This window comes from Pan troglodytes, chromosome 7, assembly GCF_028858775.2.
Source record: "Pan troglodytes isolate AG18354 chromosome 7, NHGRI_mPanTro3-v2.0_pri, whole genome shotgun sequence".
NCBI classification, from domain to species: domain Eukaryota; kingdom Metazoa; phylum Chordata; class Mammalia; order Primates; family Hominidae; genus Pan; species Pan troglodytes.
Genome location: NC_072405.2, coordinates 142183440 through 142206499, shown reverse-complemented (window position 1 = coordinate 142206499; position 23060 = coordinate 142183440). Strand labels below are relative to the sequence as shown.

General features: G+C 35.0%; 1 protein-coding gene across 8 annotated transcripts in view; it reads right to left on the bottom strand.

Annotated features, from left to right (window-relative positions):
- The window catches only part of EFR3A (EFR3 homolog A), a 109076-nt gene that overhangs the window by 70205 nt on the left and 15811 nt on the right, over window positions 1-23060 (bottom strand). For 4 of the 8 annotated variants that reach the window (XR_001720432.3, XM_003311923.6, XM_063817377.1 and 1 more), the window contains exon 2: window positions 2371-2447. Coding sequence is in view for 1 of the 8 variants with exons in the window: in XM_003311923.6 (XP_003311971.1) it covers window positions 2371-2447 (77 nt within the window). In the remaining 7 variants the exon portion in view is untranslated. Of the gene's footprint in view, window positions 1-2301; window positions 2448-23060 lie in introns of all 8 variants that reach the window. The other 4 variants (XR_010159680.1, XM_016959875.4, XM_063817378.1 and 1 more) reach the window with 1 other exon arrangement.

Here is a 23060-nt window from a genome sequence, read left to right as displayed (position 1 = left end):
TGCTTTTTATCACTATGAATCAGCATGCATCTGAACATAAATAGAATCATACAGTTTATAAATCATATATTTTGTGCAAGACTTCTTTCACTCAACTCATCTCTTTGCCCAGGAACCCTTCTCCAGTTCACCTGGATAATTCCTACTCATCCTTTAGGTCTTAGCTTCCTCCAACACTGTGTTGCACCCTCCCAACAGCCCCCGCTCCAAGTTTGGGTGAGATGTTCCAACTACATGTTCTTTTACCTCACAGTACTTATCTCCACTATTATATTTTATCAGATTATCTTTTCATTCATTAAACAAATATTGAGTGCCAACTATGTGCCAGGCACAATGATAGACATTAGGAAAGCAACAGTGAGTAAAGAGCTGCATTAACTCATTTAGTCCTCATGAGAACCTTATGAGATTGGTACTACTTATTACTTCCATTACATGATGAGAAAACAAGGGACTTGCCCAAGATCATCTGGCTACTAATTTTAAGAAACTGTTTATCTGTCCCCCTTACTAGATTTCTCTTTCAAGGCAGGGACTATGACATCTGCTTCTGCATTTGGGTACCTACTGTCTGACCCATTATGGACATATCACAAGATTTGTTTGTTTTAATAAATTAAAAATAAGAAATATGGCAAATTGAGTAATGTTTGCCACATATATTCAAGGTTCATGTAGATCTTTTCCTTTTTTAAAATCTTATTTTAAAGATTGCTATTTAAACAAATCTTATATAAATCCTTGGCAAAAATAAGGATTCTTTCTCTAATTTACCTATGGTCATTTCAATGATCAAGTGTTCAAAGCTCCCTCACTGCCTACAAGTTAAAGTGACTAAAGTAGAGGCCTTCCTTGTCATTCACAATCCTCTAAAATCTGGCCTCCACCTTACCTTCAGTAACCATATGTCCCAGACTTCTCAGGAAAATAATTATTTGGATATTCAGTCTACTAATTGATAACATCTGAAATTTCAAATGAGAAATCATGGTCAACATGATTACCACCCTTACACTCTACAATTAGGTTATATAAACCTTCGCTTGAAGTCTGATGGATAACTTGCTCTAGGCTTCAAATATATGTCTTGCTTTCCCATGTCTTTTCTCTTTCCCCTCACTTGCAATAAAGAGACTAATCTTGTCTACCTCTCCAGATGGTATACATACTTCAAGGCTCAGCAAATCTCATTTCCTCTGTGAATGCTTCCCGGAGGTTCCCAACCCACAGTGATACCTCCCTGCTTTAGAGGCAAAACTTTCCACCTGATTTACTTAGTATTTTACTTACTGATTTATGCACTGTAATTTCATATTTAGTATGTTTCTGCTTTATGTCAGTTACTGGATGGAAAGGTCCTTCAAGGCAGTACCGTATCTTAGGGTTTTTAATATGCCACAAATTTTCCAGGATATCTGGCAGCCAATAATATTTAATTGATTAACCTCCTCTACATAACTGAATGTTTAAACAGATTTGGTTAAAAATAAGACATATCAACATTAAGTTAATATTAAGATAACCAAAAGCTTTATACAGTTTGTTACATTTTAAAATAAAGCAAATTTTGGAAGTCAAAAGCCATGTAACTTTTTTTTTTTGTTCCTATTCATTTAACAGGAGACTACAGAAGTCTTAGAAAGGTTGAGGCAATGTGAAACAAAATCACCCCAACCAGTTGCTTTGAAACCAGTAATCTTCACAAATAAAATAATTGTTATAAAAAAATTAAATAGTATTTAAGTAAAAAGAAAAACTCTGCCTGAAACAATCTTTCTTTACCTCTCAGTTCTCTTCTAAAAACTGTGTGGTCAATCCCTATTTATTCTTTGGATCTTAGCTTAGATTTTATTTCCTCCAGGCTTTCTTCTCCTCAACCCAAATTGGGTATCACTCCTATCTTCTCCAGGAGCAGCCCATACTTCATTTGTCTAGTACAACATTTTTTTTTTTTACAAGAAATTGTAATTACCAATTTACTTATATATGTGCATAATGAGAGCAGAAAACCTTCTCTCTGTTCACAGTGGTATCGTGAGCACTTAGTTTAAATAATCTGGCACTGGTTCATAAATTAATGAACATAAATTAATGAGACAGTGTTACTTAGACACTATATAAACTATAAAAGAACATCAACTGTCCATTTTTCTAGATTTGTGCCTAATCTACTAAAAGGATCTGAAAACTAGACAAGCAAGCATGGGTCATTTAAGAGTAAAAAAAAGAAAAGTATAAAAAAAGTAGTATAAATGATGAGATGTAAGGGTAAAAGTAGAGAAATGAAATTAGGGAAACCTTAAGGAGGTCAGCGGGGGGCAGAATGGGTCAGCAAAGAGAAGGATCAGTAGATGTAGATCAAATTACTTTTGGATCTTCAGGGAATATGTTGTCCACCAGGCGTTTGTAGCGAGGACGCAAAGCGGAACAGCAGCAGCATACTCCTGTTTAAAAAAAAAAATCAAGAAATACAGATATTATTAATATTGTAAACTGGCCTGGAAATTCAAGTTTCTGAATATTAATGGGCTATATAAAATACAAAGTTCAAACTGTCACAAATAAAGACATACAAATGTAATCAGTGATTAAGAAAAGACAAAGTTAAATTTCTTATCCTTACTCCAAAGACACACAGCTTCTAAGAATTTTTATGTAACATGCATACACATCCTGCCAAATTCATCTGACAAAGTGAAAACATCATCCGTGCCCCCTTTACCTCCTTTCTGATGTCATCTGCCCGCAACTCCAGCATACCCCCACCCACCTGTTGCAATCCACTCTACTCAAGCCACAGTGGTCTCCCTGCTAATTCTAACCAGCTAGACCCCCTCCTTTGGATCTTAACTCTCACTGCTCACTGTTCCCTCTGCCTGGGGCATGCCCAAGTATCTACTAACAGCTATAATAACTCTGTCACCTTCTTCAATTCTTCATCTACGCCTCTCTGACCACCCTTACCCTGCTCTACCTTCTTTTTCCCATAGCACTTATCACCTACCACATTAAATAAACTTTCTATTGTGTTTACTGGTCCTCATCTGTGCCCCCTCACCAGGACAAACTCAGATGAAGGCAGGGATCATTGTTTTGCTCACTGATGAATCCCAAACAACTGAAATAATCTAAAAATACTTTAGATCAACATTAATACTGACACTAAAATAAATTAAAATCAAATATGTATTAAGCACACAAGCACTGAGCCACGTCCTGTATTGCAATGATGAAAGAAGCTTATAACCTGAAAAGAAGATTAAGTGAGTACTTAGTGAACACTAATGCAAAGCCAAATATAGTAAATTCAAATTGTTAGCATGGCACAGACTAGCCATACGTCTAAAAAACAAGTCCTCATGTTTCAAGTTTTCTGTAACAATGGGAAATTTTGTTATTTTCAATAAGAAAGATTCTTAATAAGCTATTAAGTTTCACTTACATTAACATTTCTGATATTATACACTATACACTGCTTTTAGTTTAAAAGAGCTTGAAATATAAATGTAACCTTGGAATGCAAACAATGTCCAGTTCCCACTTTTGGGAAGCTTAGGTTTACCAGGAGAGACAGATAAGCAAATGGTAAAGTGTCTAGTGGACAGCCATGGGTTAAAGAACATGGGCTTTGGAACAGACAGATCTGAAGTGAATCAGTCTCCCTCCGTCCAGCTGGGCTGGGTGCGTTACTTTGTCTTACTACACACAAGTTTCCCCATCAGTAAAAATAGATGCAATAATGCCTTCTTCATAATAATAAGAATTAAATAAAATTGTATATAAAGCTCTTATTAAGCAAGCACTCAATAAAATGGTAGCTATTATTAGTAATGCAGTAAGAGGAGTATTACAATCAGGGTAAGCAGATGATGATCAAGGACCCTTAAGATAGGATTCCCAATAGCATAAAAATCTTTGTTGTAAGCCCATAATTTAAAAATCACAATAAATTTTACATATGGTTCACAACCATAACTATATCAATAGCAGGAGGGACAATTACCATTTTCTGAAGATGACGTGTGCAGCACTGTACTAAGGATGTTACAACATTATTCACTCACTCCTATCGTAACTCTCTGAGGGTTATGATCATCTCCATTGGATAAATGAGGAAACCAGCTTAGAGAGGCCAATTTTGTCCAGTAACACCCAGCGGGGGAGGATCTGAGGAACTGCAATTCCAACCCAGACCTGATGACTTCAAAGAGTAACTGCCACACTAAACTCAAGTACCAGCAAATTTCTAAATTACTTTAAATATTTTAGCTTTCTATAAATCATGACCAATGAACATAATTGCAGAAATGTGTGTGCCTAACAGAAGAGGGATGCATTGCCATATAGGGAAATAAATGATCACAGTGAGTTTCTCAGGAAGGCCCAACACAAAACAAAAACACCTTTTTGATCACTTACTAAAAATAAAAAACTACCCACTATAAAGAAGGCATATAGGTTAAAATTTTTCATTTATAATTTCAGGTTTTTATAAAATTATATCAAAGACAATGTAAGGTTGAAATAACTGGCAATAATAATCACAAAAGAAATTACTATATAGACTTTTAAATAAATACAAATATTCTACTTATAAATATCAGAAGAACAAGTAAAATAAAATCATTGGACCTACTCAAATATAGAAATGTAGGTGACTCCCTTGTTGAAGTAAATTCATAAGGCTTTTCGAGTTCAGCTGCAGGTACCTGAACATAGTCCTTCATGTTGTATCAGACTATTTCCTAGTCGATCTTTCTGACTCTAGATCCTTTTACCTACTGTTCAGGAAGTGCCTAGTTCACTTTACTTCTAATTAATTAGCAGAGGGCACAGAAGTACTGTAACTTACCTAACTTGCCATTGACATCAAATATAAAGCTATCAAGAACTTGATAATATCCATATCAAGTTCTGCTAGCAAAGCCAACTAGCTTAAATAAGATACTATTAAAGTACTTATATTGCTAGCTTAATAAAAGTAGGTTTTTCATACAGGTTAAATAAGAAAGCAAGCCTACTTACAACCCCTTTCCTTAAAGCATTCCTTTAGTTCCTCCTTATCCTAGCTTCTGATCCCTTCCAACAAACTCACTTGGGTCCCAAAACTAATATATTTTTGACCTCTTCCCAACTTCCTCTTTCCCAAAAGAAAAAAAAAAAAAAAAGAGGGGGATGAGCATATCACAGAAAGTCTCCAACAACTGGCAAGTCTAAGCAATATAAATTCTTCCTTTAAATTTAATTCTATATTGTAGTTCTTTTCCCCAATTGTATGTCTAGTGCCTTTGCGGTGTTTGTAACCTAGGAAATATTCAATAAATACTATTATCAGTAAAAATAAATTAATTCCAGCACATAAAAGAGAAAACTATCCACTATTCTCCTCCTACAGCATGTGGAATTCAGAACTCTGATTATGATACACTAGAAGAATATGAAATAGGAAGGCTCAAGTGGGATAACTTTGGGAAAATAGAATTCAGACACAGTGGATAAATTATAACCAAAAAAGTGCCAGGCTGAATATTATAGTAGTGTACACATAAGCTCAGAAGTAATCTATTCAATACAGCTCTCTGAGCCTTAGTCAGTGAACAGGAAAATCCTACTACCTACTTCTCACAGTTAAGGGTATTAAATTAATAATACATAAAAAGTGCCTGGAGTGTAGAAGCCACCTAAACACACTTAATAAGCTCTTTTTTTATGAGTAAATTTTACATACTCCTGAAGTAACATTTCTTTAAAGACATCTGTGATATTGTGAAATACATATTTGGTCTTCCCATTTCCTAACAAATAGCTTCTGATAGTCTTAGGTTCTCCAAAGTGCCAAGTGTCATTGTGTATACTAATAAGTTGACTGATGGCTGGGGGCTCAAGGATAGCTTCTGGTGTGGGTTAGTCACAGTAAAGACCAAGGCATGACCAGAGGATGGGGACTTTCAGCCACAACCCCTAACCTCTAAGGATGCGGGAGGGGCTGATAGTTAAGTTGGTTACAGGTGGCCAACGATTTAATCAATCGCGCCTTTATAGTGAAGCCTCTATAAAAAAACCCAAAAGGACTGGGTGTGGATGGGCTTCCAGGTGGCTGGACACATGGAAGTTTCCGGAGCGTGACTTACCTGGAGCAAATATATATGGAAGCTCCTCACTCCTTCTCCCATACTTGGACCTATGCATCTTTTCCATCCGGCTGTTCATCTGTCTCCTTCCTAATAGCCTTTCTAATAAACTGGTAAATGTAAGTAAAGTATTTCCCTAAGTTCTGTGAGCCACTCTAGCAAATTAGCTGAGTCCAAGGAGGGAGTGTGGGAATCCTGATTTATAGCTGGCAGAGGCACAGGTAAAACAACCTGGGGCTTCCAACTGGTATCTTGAGAGAGAGACAGAGACAGAGAGACAGAGAGAGCATGTGTGTGTGTATGTGAGTGTGTGTGTGTGCTGGAGGGGAGGGGGGCGGAGGGAGGCAGTCCTGTGGGACAGAGCCCTCAACCTGTGGGTTGTGACACTACCTCCAGGTAAATATTGCTAAGAACTGAATTACGTTAGAGGACACCCAGCTGGGGAATTGCTGGCTCGGTGCTTGGGGAAAATCTCCCACACATTTGTTCACAGAAGTGTTCAAGTGTTGTGACAGTATAGTAGAAGAAGCAAGCAGTTTGTTTTATCTACTCAACACTGCAAGAAAATTCTTCTCCTTTGCTCCCCTAACATCATTCTCATATAGATTCAGCAATGCCTCTTAGTCCCTAAACAGTAGTGATGCCAACTGACCTCTAGAAGAGGAAACATCCTCCTCCTTCAATAATGAGGTATTAGAGCTAATTTCCAATCCATCCTGTCTCAAAGAGGCATTCATAGAAGGACTTGAGCAGCTGCATTGAGAAACTCAAGGTGAAACTGAGAGTATGGATTAGGCACGCAGGCACTCAAAGGCACTAGGAGAATTCTGAATACTGGGAACCAATATTGTAAGTGGTTGGTTGACCACTGAGTACTTCTGGTTTGTGATATCATTTGCTTTCCTATGCAACTCTATAAATTTGGGGACTTGGATCATTAAAAAAAAAAGACCCCTTTAAAAATAAGCAACTTCCACTTTCAAGGGACTATATTATTCAATGATAATTTAACTGGAAATATTGATGTCTCCACCACTAACTGCCACCATGCCACTGGCTACTTGGGATAAAGCTATCCTCCAAAACAAAAATGCTAAGTTAGTAACACTGTCACTGGAGATGAAGAATGTTTAGATTGTATTCATATTATGGAAACTGACTGTATGGCTTTGAATTAAGTTTGTTTCATAATCTATAAAAGCATACAATAATAGTATCTACACCTTCTATGTAGCAATTCTCTCATTTAATTCTCACATGTAACATAATAGAAATTGACTGACATATGTATGGCTCACTAGATTTCATACTTTTAAATGACAGTGCCTACGATTACTGGATTTTGGTCCTTCATGCCCTCATTATATATTTCTATCACAGCACCTGTAACAATCTACTGCTCTTGTTTACATATATGTGTCTGTCTTCACCACCAGAATATGAATTCCTCAAATGCAAAGCCCATGTATCTTACTCATTGTTATGCATGTCAGGCATAAAGCAGACATTTATAAAAATGCTTTTTCCTAAATAAATAAGGAAACAAAATATAAAGTGAGTTTAACATCTGCTCCTATACGCTATAAAAATCAATAAAGTACACTGTCCACCATAAAACACTAAATAAGTGCCAGAATGATATGATTTTTCCAACAAACAGATGACAATGTCAAATGAATCACTTTGAACAATTCATGCTTTATTTTTAGGTCTAGCAGAGTCCACCAGTAATCAAGGTGAAAAGAGACAGACTTTCTATTAGAAGATTTTTAAAATTAACCACTTCAAGAACTCTAGCTCTGTGGTGTCCAAAACCCTTTAAAAGAGTCTGCCTCACATATATTCCCTCCAAGGTTAAAATTAAAAGTCAAGTTACTCATTCAGTTGATGTCAGAACAAGACATTTACTTCATACAATCAAAAATATTTAGCAATATTACAGTTCCACTCACACATATCCTTTCCAGGTACCAAAACAATTTACATATAATATGTGTGTATGTGTGTGTATATACACATATATGTAATACGCAGCAGTAAAGCTAAATATGTCTGTGTACTGCATATTATCATACTTATCAGAAAAAAATTAAATATTACTCAACAGAGCTACCCAAAGAGCAATACACACACACACACACGTATTATATATAATTCTGTATTTATATATATATACACACACATACACACATGTATTATCTATAAAGCCTGTAATATAGGTGTTATTTTAGCACACTATGCTACAAATGACAACTACAAGGACTTAAAAAGGTGACTACATACTTTAAAAGACAAAGTTTAAAAATTAAGTTTTAAAACAAAATTTGGACATTTTAGGACAAAAGTTCTCCAGTGTCAAATAGACTGCACAGCTGTAAGCACCACAGAGGTTCAGAGGAGAGAGAAAACAACTTGCGGCTAAAGTGAAAAGAGGTTTTACCAAGGACATGGAACTTGAACTGGATACTGAGGACTCCCGTGAAGAACGAGTAAGACTGAACTACAGGAATAAACTAGAGACAGTGAAGGACAACTGTAATCAAATGGAACAACGCAAGCAACACTAGGCAGGACGGCACATGGGAAAAACAAAATGCATATTCTAGTGTCCCAGAGCTTTGACAGAAAAGTGGGAAAACATGAAAAGAGTTTGGTGACTAATTAGATATGGGGTCAAAAGAAAGGGAACAAAATAATCTTATCTTCAGAAAAGTGTTCCTTTTAAAAGGATTTTAATCCATTAGAGGAGTATTTTATTACATGATTCTTTCCACATATAATCGTATACCTTCTCTCCTTTCATTCTCAATTTCACTACTTGTTTTTAATTCCTAGGCACATAAACCTTATGGAAAAGAGGACAACAAAGCAATAAATAGAATTAAAGCTCCAATTCTGTTTTAAAAGATGGTCTTCTCCTTACATTGCAATACTTTGCTCTATAATAGGCATAACACAGACAAAACTGTTGTACACTTCTCCAAACAATTCTGGGAAACTGTAGAAAAAAAAAACAGCACCTTTTTTTCCTGAGGCAACTAACTGGTTTATACTTTATATCTGATTTTTTTCCCACTATTACAATTTCTAATTTAAAAAGTTTTAATTTTAGACATTATCCTACTTATTAGTAATCATGTTGTAGACTTACACTTCAATTTAACTTTACTGTATATTATCATATTTATTGGAAAAAAATTAAATATTACTCAGCAGAGTTACACAAAGACAAGAGCAATAAAATACAGAATAATCCCAGCTTTTGGAAAATATTATTCTGAGAGATTTCATTCGAAAAGCTTCTAGAATCATCATTTGAAAAAAATTAACACAAATATTAAAATCAGATAATATCATTCCCTTTTCATTTCATCTGATCCTGGCTTAGTTTGCAAAATAGGAAACAACCCAATGGATGAAAGAGAAACCAGAGCTGCAGCCAGGAGAGAAAAGTACTCATACCTCTGCCCCACCACTGTACAACACTGCATGGTTCATTCCTATTTTCAAGACCATGTCCCTGGACCCTACATGTCACTGACCATCTTCAATGTGCTCAGGGGGAAGAGTCTTGGCAAGAAGACTATACCGCCCCGGTGTCCCAATCTACAGAGGTAAGTAATCAAATGATGCAAAAATAAAAACTGAAACAGTATGTGATTCCCTTTTTTAATATATAAAAGATTGGCTAACGTCTTCTACAATGTCAGTAGTACTCTTAGAATTAAAAAAAGAACATTTTCATTGTTGTAACTGTTTTTTTAAAAAGATGTAAGCAGTGACTTTCTTCTTTAATGCAAACCATGGTACTATCACATTGAAATTTACTTTGCTAATTAATATGTTTTAGAGGAGTGTAGTAATTATGTAGTGGTCTAAGACAAATGTTAGGGATCGTGATTAAGAGGGAGAAAAACAGAGGAAAGACATAAGGCAAATCAGACTATCCACAGTTTATAATGGAACTGAGAGTGAATTTATAATAGTACTAAGCACTAACATGTTCTAAGAGTCCTGCTAAAATGCAGTCTAACAAAAGCACTTGTTGGCAAAAATAAAGTGTTTCCCTATATTTGTAGGGAAACAATTGGTAAAGTCATTATGGAGACAGTTTCCATTTATAGAGTGTATTTCAACCAATCAATCAATATCTTTGGAGCTTTCTATAGGAACTTACTTCCATGTCTTAGAGAAAATCTTGGTAAATACACAAAGTAACAAACCTAGCTAACATGTATAGGAGTATTTTACCTTAAAAACTGAGATCTGTGTTTCTGGTAACAGCTTCCTTTAATACCAAGAGGACAAAAGAAACTGAACTTACAGCTTCCCTTTTATTAGCCTATTTATAAGCTAAATATTTCCTGTAAAGGACTTTTAACAACCTGAATAAATATTCATGGAACACCAAGGAACATTGTTAAATGTCTTTTTGAAAACTGCTTTTGTTATATCAATGCTTGAACATAAGCTAATGGCCCAGGAACCGTCTGTCACTCATTTCTAAACCATTTTAAAAGAACAAATTATTTTGAGACAACTCAAATCTTCTATAGTTTAAAAATACTATTAAGGTAAATTAAAAATTCCACATACAAAACAGAAAAATTCTCATAAAAAATAAAGACACCTCAAATTAGGGGGTCTCAAAAATGTTCACAATTAGAAATCAAAATACAGAAAGAACCAATAACATTAGTACAACAAAAAATGGGATTGTGGCAAGAATATGTGAAGGCAAGAACTCAACTTGCAAATCACTTATTTACATGGTTTCAAGCTTCAAAGAAATTTATATAATTTGGCATTTTGAGAGTGGCTGGGGGGTGCTATTATTAATTATGCCAGGACCAGTGGCATAAACTTTGACCATCCCAGGCAAACCAGGAGCCAGGATATTCCTACTTATTCTCCTGCATATTGGAACATGTCTAAAGGTATCAAATAGTCAAATTTTCAGCTACAACTGCAAAATGAAGAAAAGCAGCAAGAATCCAGTCAGGGCAGACAAAGATGAAGACAAAAAGAAACATAGAAGACCAAATGAAAAACCCTAAGATGTTAGCTGGCTTTTTTTCATATATAATAACTATAATACTTACCATGTATCAAATAATGCAACAATTTTTATAGAAAGCTCATTTACTCAACATTTGTAATGAAAATGTTTTATAAAATGTCTACTACATATAAGGCATTGTGAAATTTGCAAATATTCATACAACTGGTTCCTGATATTAAGCAGTTTAATATATATTAAGATTGTAAGAAATCAACATTACAGAAAACAAAATATATAGTTCCTTTACTAAAAACAAAGCTAGATGCAAACAAAATAATAACAATAGAAAATGACTGGATTTACCCTCAGTCTTGGGGTATAACTATATATACCTAATTATACTGATTTGTCTATCAAACGTTTAACATTAACACATCTCTAAGAAACAATTACCACAACTTCTAACTCCCTAACAAAATCAACATTCATAAAAATCTTCTCTTACTGTTTGTATTTATTCTTTAATTGTACAAGGTTGCCTTGGAATAAATACAATCAAAGCGAACTATGTTTCCATAGTACAATGCTTCTCTAAGGGTGGCCTATGAGCCCTCTGAAGAAGAATCTCCTAGAGTACTTTTAAAAGTGAATACTCCCTGCCCCCAACCCAGGACTTTCTGAATCAATCCCTGGGATGGCATACCAGAATTCTTCTTTCTAAAAATAAGCCTCCCCCTCCCACCATGGCCCTCATGCACACCCACATTCATTCGGGAGCCACTGCTCTAGAGAACCACTCCCCTTGTATAATGATGTAGAGAATTTAGCATATAACTTTTTCTTATTGTGTACTTCAGGTATTCGGGAAACTGTCTTTATCTAAGTTATGCAATCGGTAAGTTACAATATAGGCTGCACCTCGTAAGATCATCTTATATATTACAATAACTGAATCATAAATAGCACTATAAAGAACCAGGAGACCAAATGAGTGAGAAAGAAAAGATTTCACAGGAGATGCTGATGTGATAAAGACCTATCACTGGCAACAGGGAGCTGGTATTTGTGGCTAACACCACTAGAATTTCCCCACTATTTTCAAATGCTGCCACCAGACCTCATTAGGGAGTAGATTTTCTCAGTAACTTGTATAAATGAATACTTAGCAGACTTATGTCAGAAATAAATCATGACTAAATGGTCTTTAAAATCCTAAGCCAAGTATTTCAAGTATAGTAAAGGAAAAGTGAAATTATCATGATCAAATTTTCCACGTTTTTCTAAAACATGACTAGACCTTTGAAATTTCTCTTAAGATTGTGCTGATATGTTTCTCTGTATTTCATTCCACTGTGTTCTTAAAATTATCAGTCCTTGGGAATTATTTTACATGCAATGGCTAGAGAACAGGTTATACCTTTGGATAAACTATTCTATTCATCTGTTCCTATCTTCCCTAGAGAAGACTTCTGCTATAAGAGGAAAAGTGACTTATTTTACTCATCAGTCTGGAAAAAAGGAACCTAATAGGCTCTAAAACATAAGCACCAAATCTATATCTGCACCATCTGCACAATGTCCATCCAGCACATGGTAAGAGCTCAATATCTATTTGTTAAATGAATGAATAAACAAACTCTTAAGAGTTTCTCCTTCAGATGTGCAGTCTGCAATTCATTCTTCCTGCTTATGAGCATACCTGGGTCTGGAAGCGTGTATCTTTACATGATCTCCATGGAGTTATAGGGCAGTTTGAATCAATGTGCCTTCCTCGCAAAAGGCTTGGTCAATGTGTTTGCTCTGCTAACTTGGGGTGTCCCTCAGATACATCATTGGAAAGTTTAGATTTGGAGGAAAAGTAACAGAAAGACTGATAATGGACAAAGATCAAGATGCATTCTCCAACCCAGCTTTACTAGTAGTAAAACTGGTATTTTGACTTGCTTCAAACTGACTCTTATATTTCTGTATTTCAGTTGGTTCTCAACTCAGAGAGGGACACAGGTGAAACTGCTACCCTCTGAAAACCAAAAAACAAATGTGCCTCAGAAATATACATAATTGGGAAAAACAATACCCAATCTCATGTATTCTTTTAACAATCATTTAGTGAAGCCTACCATGCCCTAGGCACTAAACTAAATGTAGGGAATACAAATACAGGCCACAATCCCTGGCCATTTAGTAGCTCGTAGTCTGGTGGGAAAAGATAATCACATACAGAAAGAATTATCTCTGTGATAACAACTATCACAGGTTGCTATGAGATAATAGCTAATGGGATAACAAACCTTTCTGCAAGAAGTAATGACTAAATTAAGTCTTGAAGAAAAAGTAGAAATTAGGCAAAGAGGAGAGGATTATTATTCCCAGGCAAAGGGAGCCACATCTATTAAGGCTCTTAAGAGGTTTAAACAATGTGGTTTTAATTTGAAAGTAAGCATAAAGTTCTGCAACATGAGAAAAATGCCTAGGCAAACTTGCAGGAAGCTGACTTGGAAACAACTGAGTATAGAAGGTAAAGAGGAGGAGACAGGAAAGTTTGGACAACTGGTTGGATGCTAGTGTCACTGACCAACAAGGAACACAAGAGGATACACTCTGGGGTAAAAGGAGGATATCAAGAAGAGAGAATGAATTCTGTTTTGCACATATTAAATTTGAGGTAAACTTGAAGGTGGGATATCCTGTAGCAGACAATTGATCTAAACTAGAAACAAATTTAAAAACCAAAAGCATTTAAGTGATAGCAAAAGCAAATCTGCTGAGATCACTAAAGGCAAATAGGAGACTTAGAGAATCCTGAGGAAAGAAAACATTTAAGGGATGATCAGCACAATAAGAGCAGAAAGAGAAGACCTCTGAATAAACAGAAAGAAAATTACAAAAGGATTGTGTTAGAAAATGCAAAGAATAGTTTTTCAAATACTGTACTTTTTACAAAGGTACCAATTATACAGATAAGATACATGGACTTTAAAAAAACACTCCAGTAATGAGGAAACATCAGAAAAAGAAATTAAGAATATTTTAAATGCAAGTAAAAAGGAAAACATGATTTTACAATAATGTAATTTAAAATTTCAAGATGGACTAAATATTGTGACCAAAATAAATCACAACAGTGGCAGTTTCAGAATACCCAGACTGAAAATCATTGTTCTATAGACCACATCTGACATGGAAAAAGGAGAAACTGATAACATAGTTTACAACAAGATTATAACTTATTATTTAGGTAATAAGAAATTTCCTTTATGAGGATTTACTAATTTATTGCTACTTTAATCAGCTTTTGGCAAGATAAAAGTCTATCTAAAATACAGAACTTAAGATTACATTTTATAATTTCTAGTAAACGCTGAAGGATAAAATAATTGATCAGAATAACAACAAAAGGAAAGTCTGATGATAAATATCTGAAGAAAAAAATTGTATAATGTCTGCAGAAACCCCACCCTTCATTTAGCACTTAATGTCGAACGTATAAGAAAAGCAGAGATTTCTTCTAACAGGATCAAGAATTGGGCAACTATCTTATTCTTATAATACACACAGTAACAGAAGTTCCACATTTGAAGCATTCTTCCAGGACAGACATTCAAAGAACATTTTAAGTATTTCATGACTAGTCAACCAATCAATTAGGTTTATAAGGTACTTAACTACACGCAAAGTGCCAGGAATGCAACATGTATGTCTTCAAGAAGTTCCCAAACTAGAAAGACTAAAATTCAAAAAATTACAGTTGTCAGATTTTATTTTCCATTGTCAGAAGACAATTTTAAGATTATAGCTGCAGAATTACTATCAATGCTTGCAAAATCATGATGAACAGGAAGTTCTAAAAGGATGGGAATTTGCAAGGCTTTCACAGTTCATCACATCTATATCTGTTCTTTAACTTGTTTCCGGGTAGTTTCATAAGGGAAGGGCTCTTCTCATTCATCTTTTTATACTCTCACTTTTTAACTTTTTGGGTTTTTTTCTAAAATAATAAACGATAATTCAATTTCCAGTAAGTGAAGAGACAAAAGAAGTTGTAAATTGTAAATGAATAAACTCAATGCCAAAAAATTAACTGATAGCTGGTAACTGATTGGCACACACGTTATGGTTCCTAAAAAAAGCTCTTGCTAAAAACCATTTCATTTTGTATATGAGTATATGTATGACCACCTTATAACCATGTAATACTATACCGACTTTGCTGCCCATGTTCACTTCTGTGTCTAAAATCATATTAGCACCAAATAATCACCTAAAATAATAATATTTAACTTTTCATGCAGCAATTTTTTGATGTAGGGTGTGACAAAACTTTAATGGTTAGAGTTCTCAAGTTTGGGGAACAGTAACCTAGAGGAAGATTTCCAGTCACTGCCACAAAGCTCTGCATTTAGTACTTTTGCTTAATAATCTGATACCTTGGATACTGAGCAAATAGGCAATGTTGTCTGCCACACTACCAAAAAAGGCAGTGGCAAACTAACATGTATGAAGAATAGGCCAGGCTTCTGCTCATGTTGTCCCTGTCTTCAGCTAACTTACCTCCCAGCCTCAGCCCAGCATTATTCTTCAAGTTGTCCTTAACCACGACCTAAAGCTAGGCAGGTGCTACTCTCTCTGCTGCCACAACCACTACCGTTTGGGTTAATAACTTATTGATCTATTTTTCTCAGAGGTCTATAAGCTCCTCAAGGGCAGAGCTGTGGTTTATTCATTTTTGAAAGACTCACAGGGTGAAATGTTACATTGAGAAGGAATCCAGAAATGACTGCTAAGAAAGTCCACAGCTACAATGTACATCTTTCCCCTCCGTGAAAGAAAAATGCAACCTTGGAAATGTGAAGTCCTCTCTAATGTATTAGACTAAAATATTAATCATTTTATGTTGCAATCAGTTATAGTCAAAATGCTATAATAAAAAATGAAAACTAACAGCATTTGACTCCCACACTTAAAGTACATAGAAAGTTTAAACTGATTATCATAAAAACTAGCTGGACACGGTGGCACACATTCATAGCCTCAGTTACTCGGGAGGCTAAGGAGGGAGTATCACCTGAACCCAGGTGACTGAGGTTGCAGTGAGCTACAATCATGCCACTGCACTCCAGCCTGAGCAACAGAGCAAGATCCTTTCTCAAAAAATACCCTCCAAAATTTTTTTTTAAAAAAACAACTTACAGGTGTGTTTCCTGAGCTATAAAGTAAATAAGTTTTGGCAGTAAGCAGACATATATCTTAAAATGTAATTTTTAGTATCTAGCACCCCCATATGCCATTATAGGTCATTTTGCATCACTGTGCCACAATAAAGCTTTGACCACACGAAATAAGAAGATACAAATTTTTTTTATTTCTTCAATTTCATCATTTTTGATGTGGTTCTGGTGTTTAAAATGTGCTATTTTTACACCCAAAAAAGTAATAATTTCAGTCTGTTAATTTTAACTATATAGTACATCACAGATGTTTACAAAGAAGTTAAATTTGAAATCACAGACAATAAAAATGGTTTTTTAAAGTCACCATAATACATTCTGAAACTCTGACTAATATATTGCATTTCTTGATCAATGAATTAGCCTTTGAGACAGCAATTCATATTAATATTTGAAGTATATTGTTTATAATTTTTATAACATGAAGCTAGTCTTCTAGTCATTTTTTTATCTAGTCTTACAACACAATAAAGCTAATAATCAACTATAACCCTATAATAGATTTTAACTATTTTATTCACTGACTGATCTGGCTTTAGCCTTGACAGTGTGATTACTGACCTTGTTGCATTTATTTTAAAACTCAAAAAAAATAATAACATTAAAATAAAATAATCTAGCCACAATGAATACCAACATTAGCCTGGCATATTCATTACTGTATACACTACTGTTCTGTTTTAGGCCTTAGCAAAATTTGGGAGGGGGATAATTATTTTAACAACTGTGAAGGAAAACACAGGATCAGGGACAAAGTACAGGTAGAAGATCTTTCTACTAAAACCCAATTTAAGGCAACTTTACCTAAAAGCACTCACTATACTTAATATAGCATTAAGAGTTATCTTTTAAAAATTATAATCAGGTCTTCAGGGAGAGAAGACCTTATTAAAAAAAAAATTACTTCCCTCTGCCACAGGAAACATATTACTAAGAACTTCCTCATTCAGATTTTTGCAGAAGCCAGTATATTTGTATCATTTTTATGCTTTTGTGTTTTCATATTTAATGTCCTCAAATCAAATCAAGATAATTTCTTCATAATCATTTTTATATAATTCTCTGGATGCTCATCACATATTATTGATTGGAAATGGAGTGCAATGCATTACCTGCCTGCAAGAGCTAAGTAGGTATCTTACTGATAATTGAAGGACGTTTTGCCCCACTTCACAGATTCTGCAAAAATGAACTGCTGTTGAATTTAACTAACTGCACAGATTGTGGTGTATTTGAAGGCTACTAAGAACAATTTATAATGCATAACAAAAATCTTCATTATTTTAGTTACAAAATGCTTAGCACAGGATGTATCACATAGTAAATGTTAAAATATCAGATATTACTCAAATATTTAAAGGACATCATGTGAAAAAGGGACTAGTCTGTGATATCCTCAAAGGACCAAACCTGGATGTAAATATATTCCTGAGACTCAAACCAGAGGTTAGACTAAGGAACTAAGACTGAGAAACCAGAGGTTAGACTAAGGAACTAAGACTGAGAAACCAGAGGTTAGACTAAGGAACTAAGACTAAGGTTCATTCTATCAAGCACATGACATTCCAACTCAAATGCAAACAAACATTAACTAATTTTTGTTGAAAGTAGTATATAAGGTACTGTGGAAGATAAAGAAAAAAACCTTAATGGAAAATATTATCTAACAAGAACTTACATGCTTGAAAGAATAGAAGGACCCACCTATAAACAATATAAATAAAATATAAGAGAAATGAGAAAAATCGAAGTCTAGAAAAGCTTCTTAGAAGGTGTAAAAGACGAGCTCAGCCAAGCGTGAACACGAAATGAGTAGAACAGACTATTTCTTACAGACCAGAAGATGAAAAGACTTTTCTGAGTTGGACTGATTAGGACAAGTTTCTCCTTTCAAGAAATCTGAGCTTTGAGCTAGCCTTTGAAGAAAGGAAGAAAATGAACAGAGGGAACAGAGTATTCCAGAAAGGCTGAGGGAAACAGGATGTTCTGGAGTAATAAAATGACTAACCCAGCTGAACTGCAGATTTAGCTCTGGGGCCTTAGAGAAGAATCAGAAAGATAAGTTAGCAGTAGCTGTACAAGCATATAATGCCAATATATACTTGTCTCTCCTCAAAACTTTAGACAACCTTGTACATATATATGGATGTTAAGCCTGGACTCTGTAAGCACTGTAAACAACTCAAAATGTTAGAGTAGGGCAGTAGCATGATGAAAACACTGTAATTATATGATTAGTCTTTTCACATGTCAAAGGATAAAAAAATTACTTGGTGAAAAAATTAATTATATTAACAACTATGAAGAAAAATGCCGAGTCAAGGACAAATAATTAGATATTTATTAATGTTATTTCTCAGTATATAAAAATGCTGAATGGGGTATGCAGAAATAATTCCTTTGGCATAAAATGCTAATACTCATACTTTGGTAATAAATGATCTCTACACTGGTCCTTAGTTCTCACGAGAAACAATCTAATAAGCATTCATTTTATGACCTAAGAAATATCTAAACAGCAGGTCTTAGCAAGATACAGCAATTACAGTAAGTATCAGGGACTTACTGATAAGTCCCTGATACTAAGTCTCTGATACTAAGTAGCACAAGCTAAACGTCAAAAATGCCAATCACACTGCCGCGGGCTTTTAAATTTTAATTGCTTAAAAAAAGAAACTAAATCTACCAATGCCAATTTCAAACTGTTTCATTCATCTTCGCTTAGTTCTGTTACCACTTCTTTGTAAGCCAAAGGACACTGCTTCCTACTGAAAGCTGAAGAGACAGATGTTTTGGTAAGAAGCAGTTCTTCCGAGTGCGCACTGGCAAATGAGGTTAAGCAGGGGATTGTGACTCAGCTAATGCTGGTTCCTAACTTTTCTCATTTTATTATTTTGATACGTTCCTTCTGAATTAACTTGCCATTCAGGTGACAAGAAAGCCTACTGAAGTTCTTGGTAAATAAAACACTTTATACTAAAACGAGATGAATCTTTAAAGTTCAAACCTAGACTCAGAATAACAACATTTTATTCTTCCTAAGAAGTCATCTGAATGTGGCATTTCCAATTTGTCAAAAAAAAAAAAAACAAAACACCCTGACATTTTCCCAGATGCCTTTTTAAAGGCCGTGAAGTTTATACAGAGCAAAATGAACACATTAGAAAGAATGAGTACAAAACATTTTATTATATGTCACACAAATATTGAGAATAGAAAAGATAATATAGTATCCACAATCAAACAATTTTAAAGATAGTTCCTTCAGTGCATACCCACAAAAACTCAAATCACTTATTTTAAAAAGTATACATGATCAATGGCTTATTTTAGCTTTATACACACACATGCCAACATATTTTAAACAGTAAAGCCACATAATACTTTGCCGAAATAACGATCTCCCCAATTTATTTATGCTTCATTGACAGGCCGGTCTTGGAGGTGAACCTATGCACAATCTCTACCTTTTCAGCATTACTTCCCAATAAAGCATAACATTTTTCACAGCAAAACCTGTGAATACAGCTTTCAAATCAAGTCTCAAATGTTTTCATTCCAATGCATGTGCTCATACTATTCATTCTGCGGAGAACATTGTTGTCTCAATAGAAAGTGTTATTAGTAATAAGCATTCAGTAGTAAGTCAATATGCATTCCAATTACAAAAAAGTTCCTGGAGATAAAATCTACTGTAAGTTATAAAACAGAAAGTTCAACAATTTTAAATACAACTTATGACACTGAGTTGGTAAAGACAACAAGAAACCAAAACCAATCTAAGAATTTCCAACAAACTGCTGAAACAGAAGGACAAAGAGTGAAAGCATGATTATGTAGCTGGAAATCCAAGGCAATAGGTTAACATGCAGGAAAGTGGGAGAGTTCTCAGCTGTCACACTCAAGTATATTAATGTGTGGAAACAAGGCTGTCCATTTACTAGTCAGAATAACTGGAGAATTTAAGAGAGAAATTAACAGTAAATGTGATTTTAAGAAGCAATGGACAAGTGTTGTGGGTTGAATTATGTTCCCCAAAACAATATGTTTAAGTCCTAACCCCAGTAAAGGTTGAATTAACCTTATCAAAAATGCTTGAGACCAGAAGTGTTTCAGATTTTTAATTTTTTTTTAATTTAAGGGTACTTGTAGAATACATACTAGTTGAGTATCCCTAATAAAAAAATCTGACATTCAAATTGCTCCAAAAAGCATTTCTTTTGAGTGCTCAAAAAGGAGCTCAAAAGTTTCAAATTTTGGGGCATTTTAGATTTTCGGGTTAGGAATATTCAACCTATACCTGCCATTGTGACTTTATTTCGAAATGGGGTCTTCGCAGATATAATCAATATGAAGTCATACTGGATTAGGGTAAGCCCTAAATTCAATGACTGGTATCCTTATAAGAAAAAAGAAAGATACGGATACACACAAGAAGGCTGCATGAAGACAGCGGAAGAGATTGGAATTATTTTGCCACAAGCCAAGGAACTCCAAGGACTACAGTAAATACCAGAAGCTAAAAGAGGCAAAGAAGTATTCTTCCCTAGAGCCTTCAGAAGCATGATCCTGCCCAAACCTTGGTTTTGAATTTCTGGACTCCAGAACTGTGAGAGAAAAATATTCTGTTGTCTTAAGCCACCCAGTTTGTGCTACCTTGTTACGGTAGCCCTAGAAAACTAATACACATAAGATTTCGTACAACATGTACACCAGTAAATTCTATATTTAGTAGATATGTACCATTCTGAAACCAGTTTAAATGCCAAAATGACTTCAGGTCAGCCTCCAGAGAATTTAACTCCTCCCTTGATATTTCAGTCACTCAAACTCAAACATTCCTCCCTCATCTCAATAGTAACATACAAAATAACTAAGACAAGGAAATAAGGAATTTTTGTTCAATTTTACCAATCTTTTTCAAGTGCCACATACACTTCACTTAAGTTTAGGTAAATGAATGTCTGGGCTCAGTAAAAGAAAAAAAGATTATACCATTAATTTACATCAAAGTTTAATAAATACGCACAATTAAAAAAATGAAAACGTTGTAAGTAAAAGTCTGTTTCATTCTCATGTCTGATATACCTCTGTTATGGATTAAATTGTGTCCCTTCAAAATTCATATGTTAAAGTCATAATTTTCCAGTGCCTTAGAAAGTGACCATATCTAGAGAGAGGGGGGTCTTTGTAGTAGTAATCAAGTTAGGATAGGGCCATTGGGGTAGGTCCTAATCCAATACGACTAGTATTCTTATAAAAAGGAGAAATTTAGAGACAGACACACATACAGTCAGAACTCCAGGTAGATGGCTATCTAAAAGCCAGGGAGATGCCTGGAACAGATCCTTCCTTCACAGCCCTCACAAAGAACCCACCCTGCCAACACCTTGATTTCAGAGGTCTACCCTCCAGAATAGTGAGACAATAAATATCTGTTGTAGAAATCATCCAGTTGGTTGCACTTTGTTACAACAGCTCAGCAAACTAATACACCAAATTCTAATCCAAGTGTTTTTCAAAAGCACAAAATCTGGCTTCATGGATATTGTGCAAATACAGTGGAAAATCAGAAGACTTAACCAAATGGCAACAAGATCCAATCTACTCCAAGAATTCCCTGCTCCTATCTATCCCTCATCTACTAGTCTGAGTCTTTCAAAATGTATTTACCAAATATTTGAGTGTCCACTAAATTCTAGGTTTGGTCTTATTTAATCCTCAGAATGACCCTATGAGGTAGGTATTGTTATTTACACTTTACAAATAGAGAATCAGAAAGACAATAATATCCCCAAGACCATACAACGAGGAGCATGGAGCATGGATCTCGTTAAGGGCCTCTAAGCCTGTACTCTCAACACTATACACTATACTGCCTTTCTGAGAAAGTTCTTTTTGAAAAAAAAAAAAAATCTGAACTGTCTACTTTGGAGACTAAAGCAACGTCATCAAAACATTGTGCAGCTGCCAAAAAATTATACAATTACTGCCACTGCTCTCCAGACGTACAAAACTTAAGTCAGATGGTACAGAATGGGGAAGCGACACCCTGCTTGAGAATCTGTCATATTACAAAACTTACCACTTCTAGAAGTTATCTTCTTTTCCTATCATAGGTTACTCTGAGCTAAAAAATGTCCCTAAGAATACAAGAACATGTGAGAAAGAAAAAAGAAGCCTTTTATGCTGTTAGAGGGTCTACATAAGAAGTTCCTGGTAAACTCCCTGCATACCAAGACCACAAGCAAGAGCTACAGGGAGGGCTTTGCCATCCTTGCTACATGCACATCTTAGGAAAAGGGGGAGAGAACGTTTTTACTTTACAAACTCACAGCAAAATGGCCATTGCTGCTTAGGGTCTAGAATGTCTTAAAGCTTTTCCACTGTCTGTGCACTGAAGTTTCAGCTTACAATAACAAAGCACTCCGGCACAAGTGTCCCAAAACTGACAAGGAAAATAATGGAAATATTTTTACATAATCTTTCACAAAATTCTAGCAGCAAATCCATCCCCAAGCAAAATCCAGTTTTGAAGCTAAGGCCCCTTTTTATTTTGTAAAACTAAGGTGAGAATCCTCTGCTGTACTGTAACTTCAGCATGCAGAAAAGTCTTTACTTTTTACTCTTTCCTGCACATATTAAAATGCTTGTCACTACAGTAATCTGATACTGGAAGCTTTCAGGTTTTTAAAC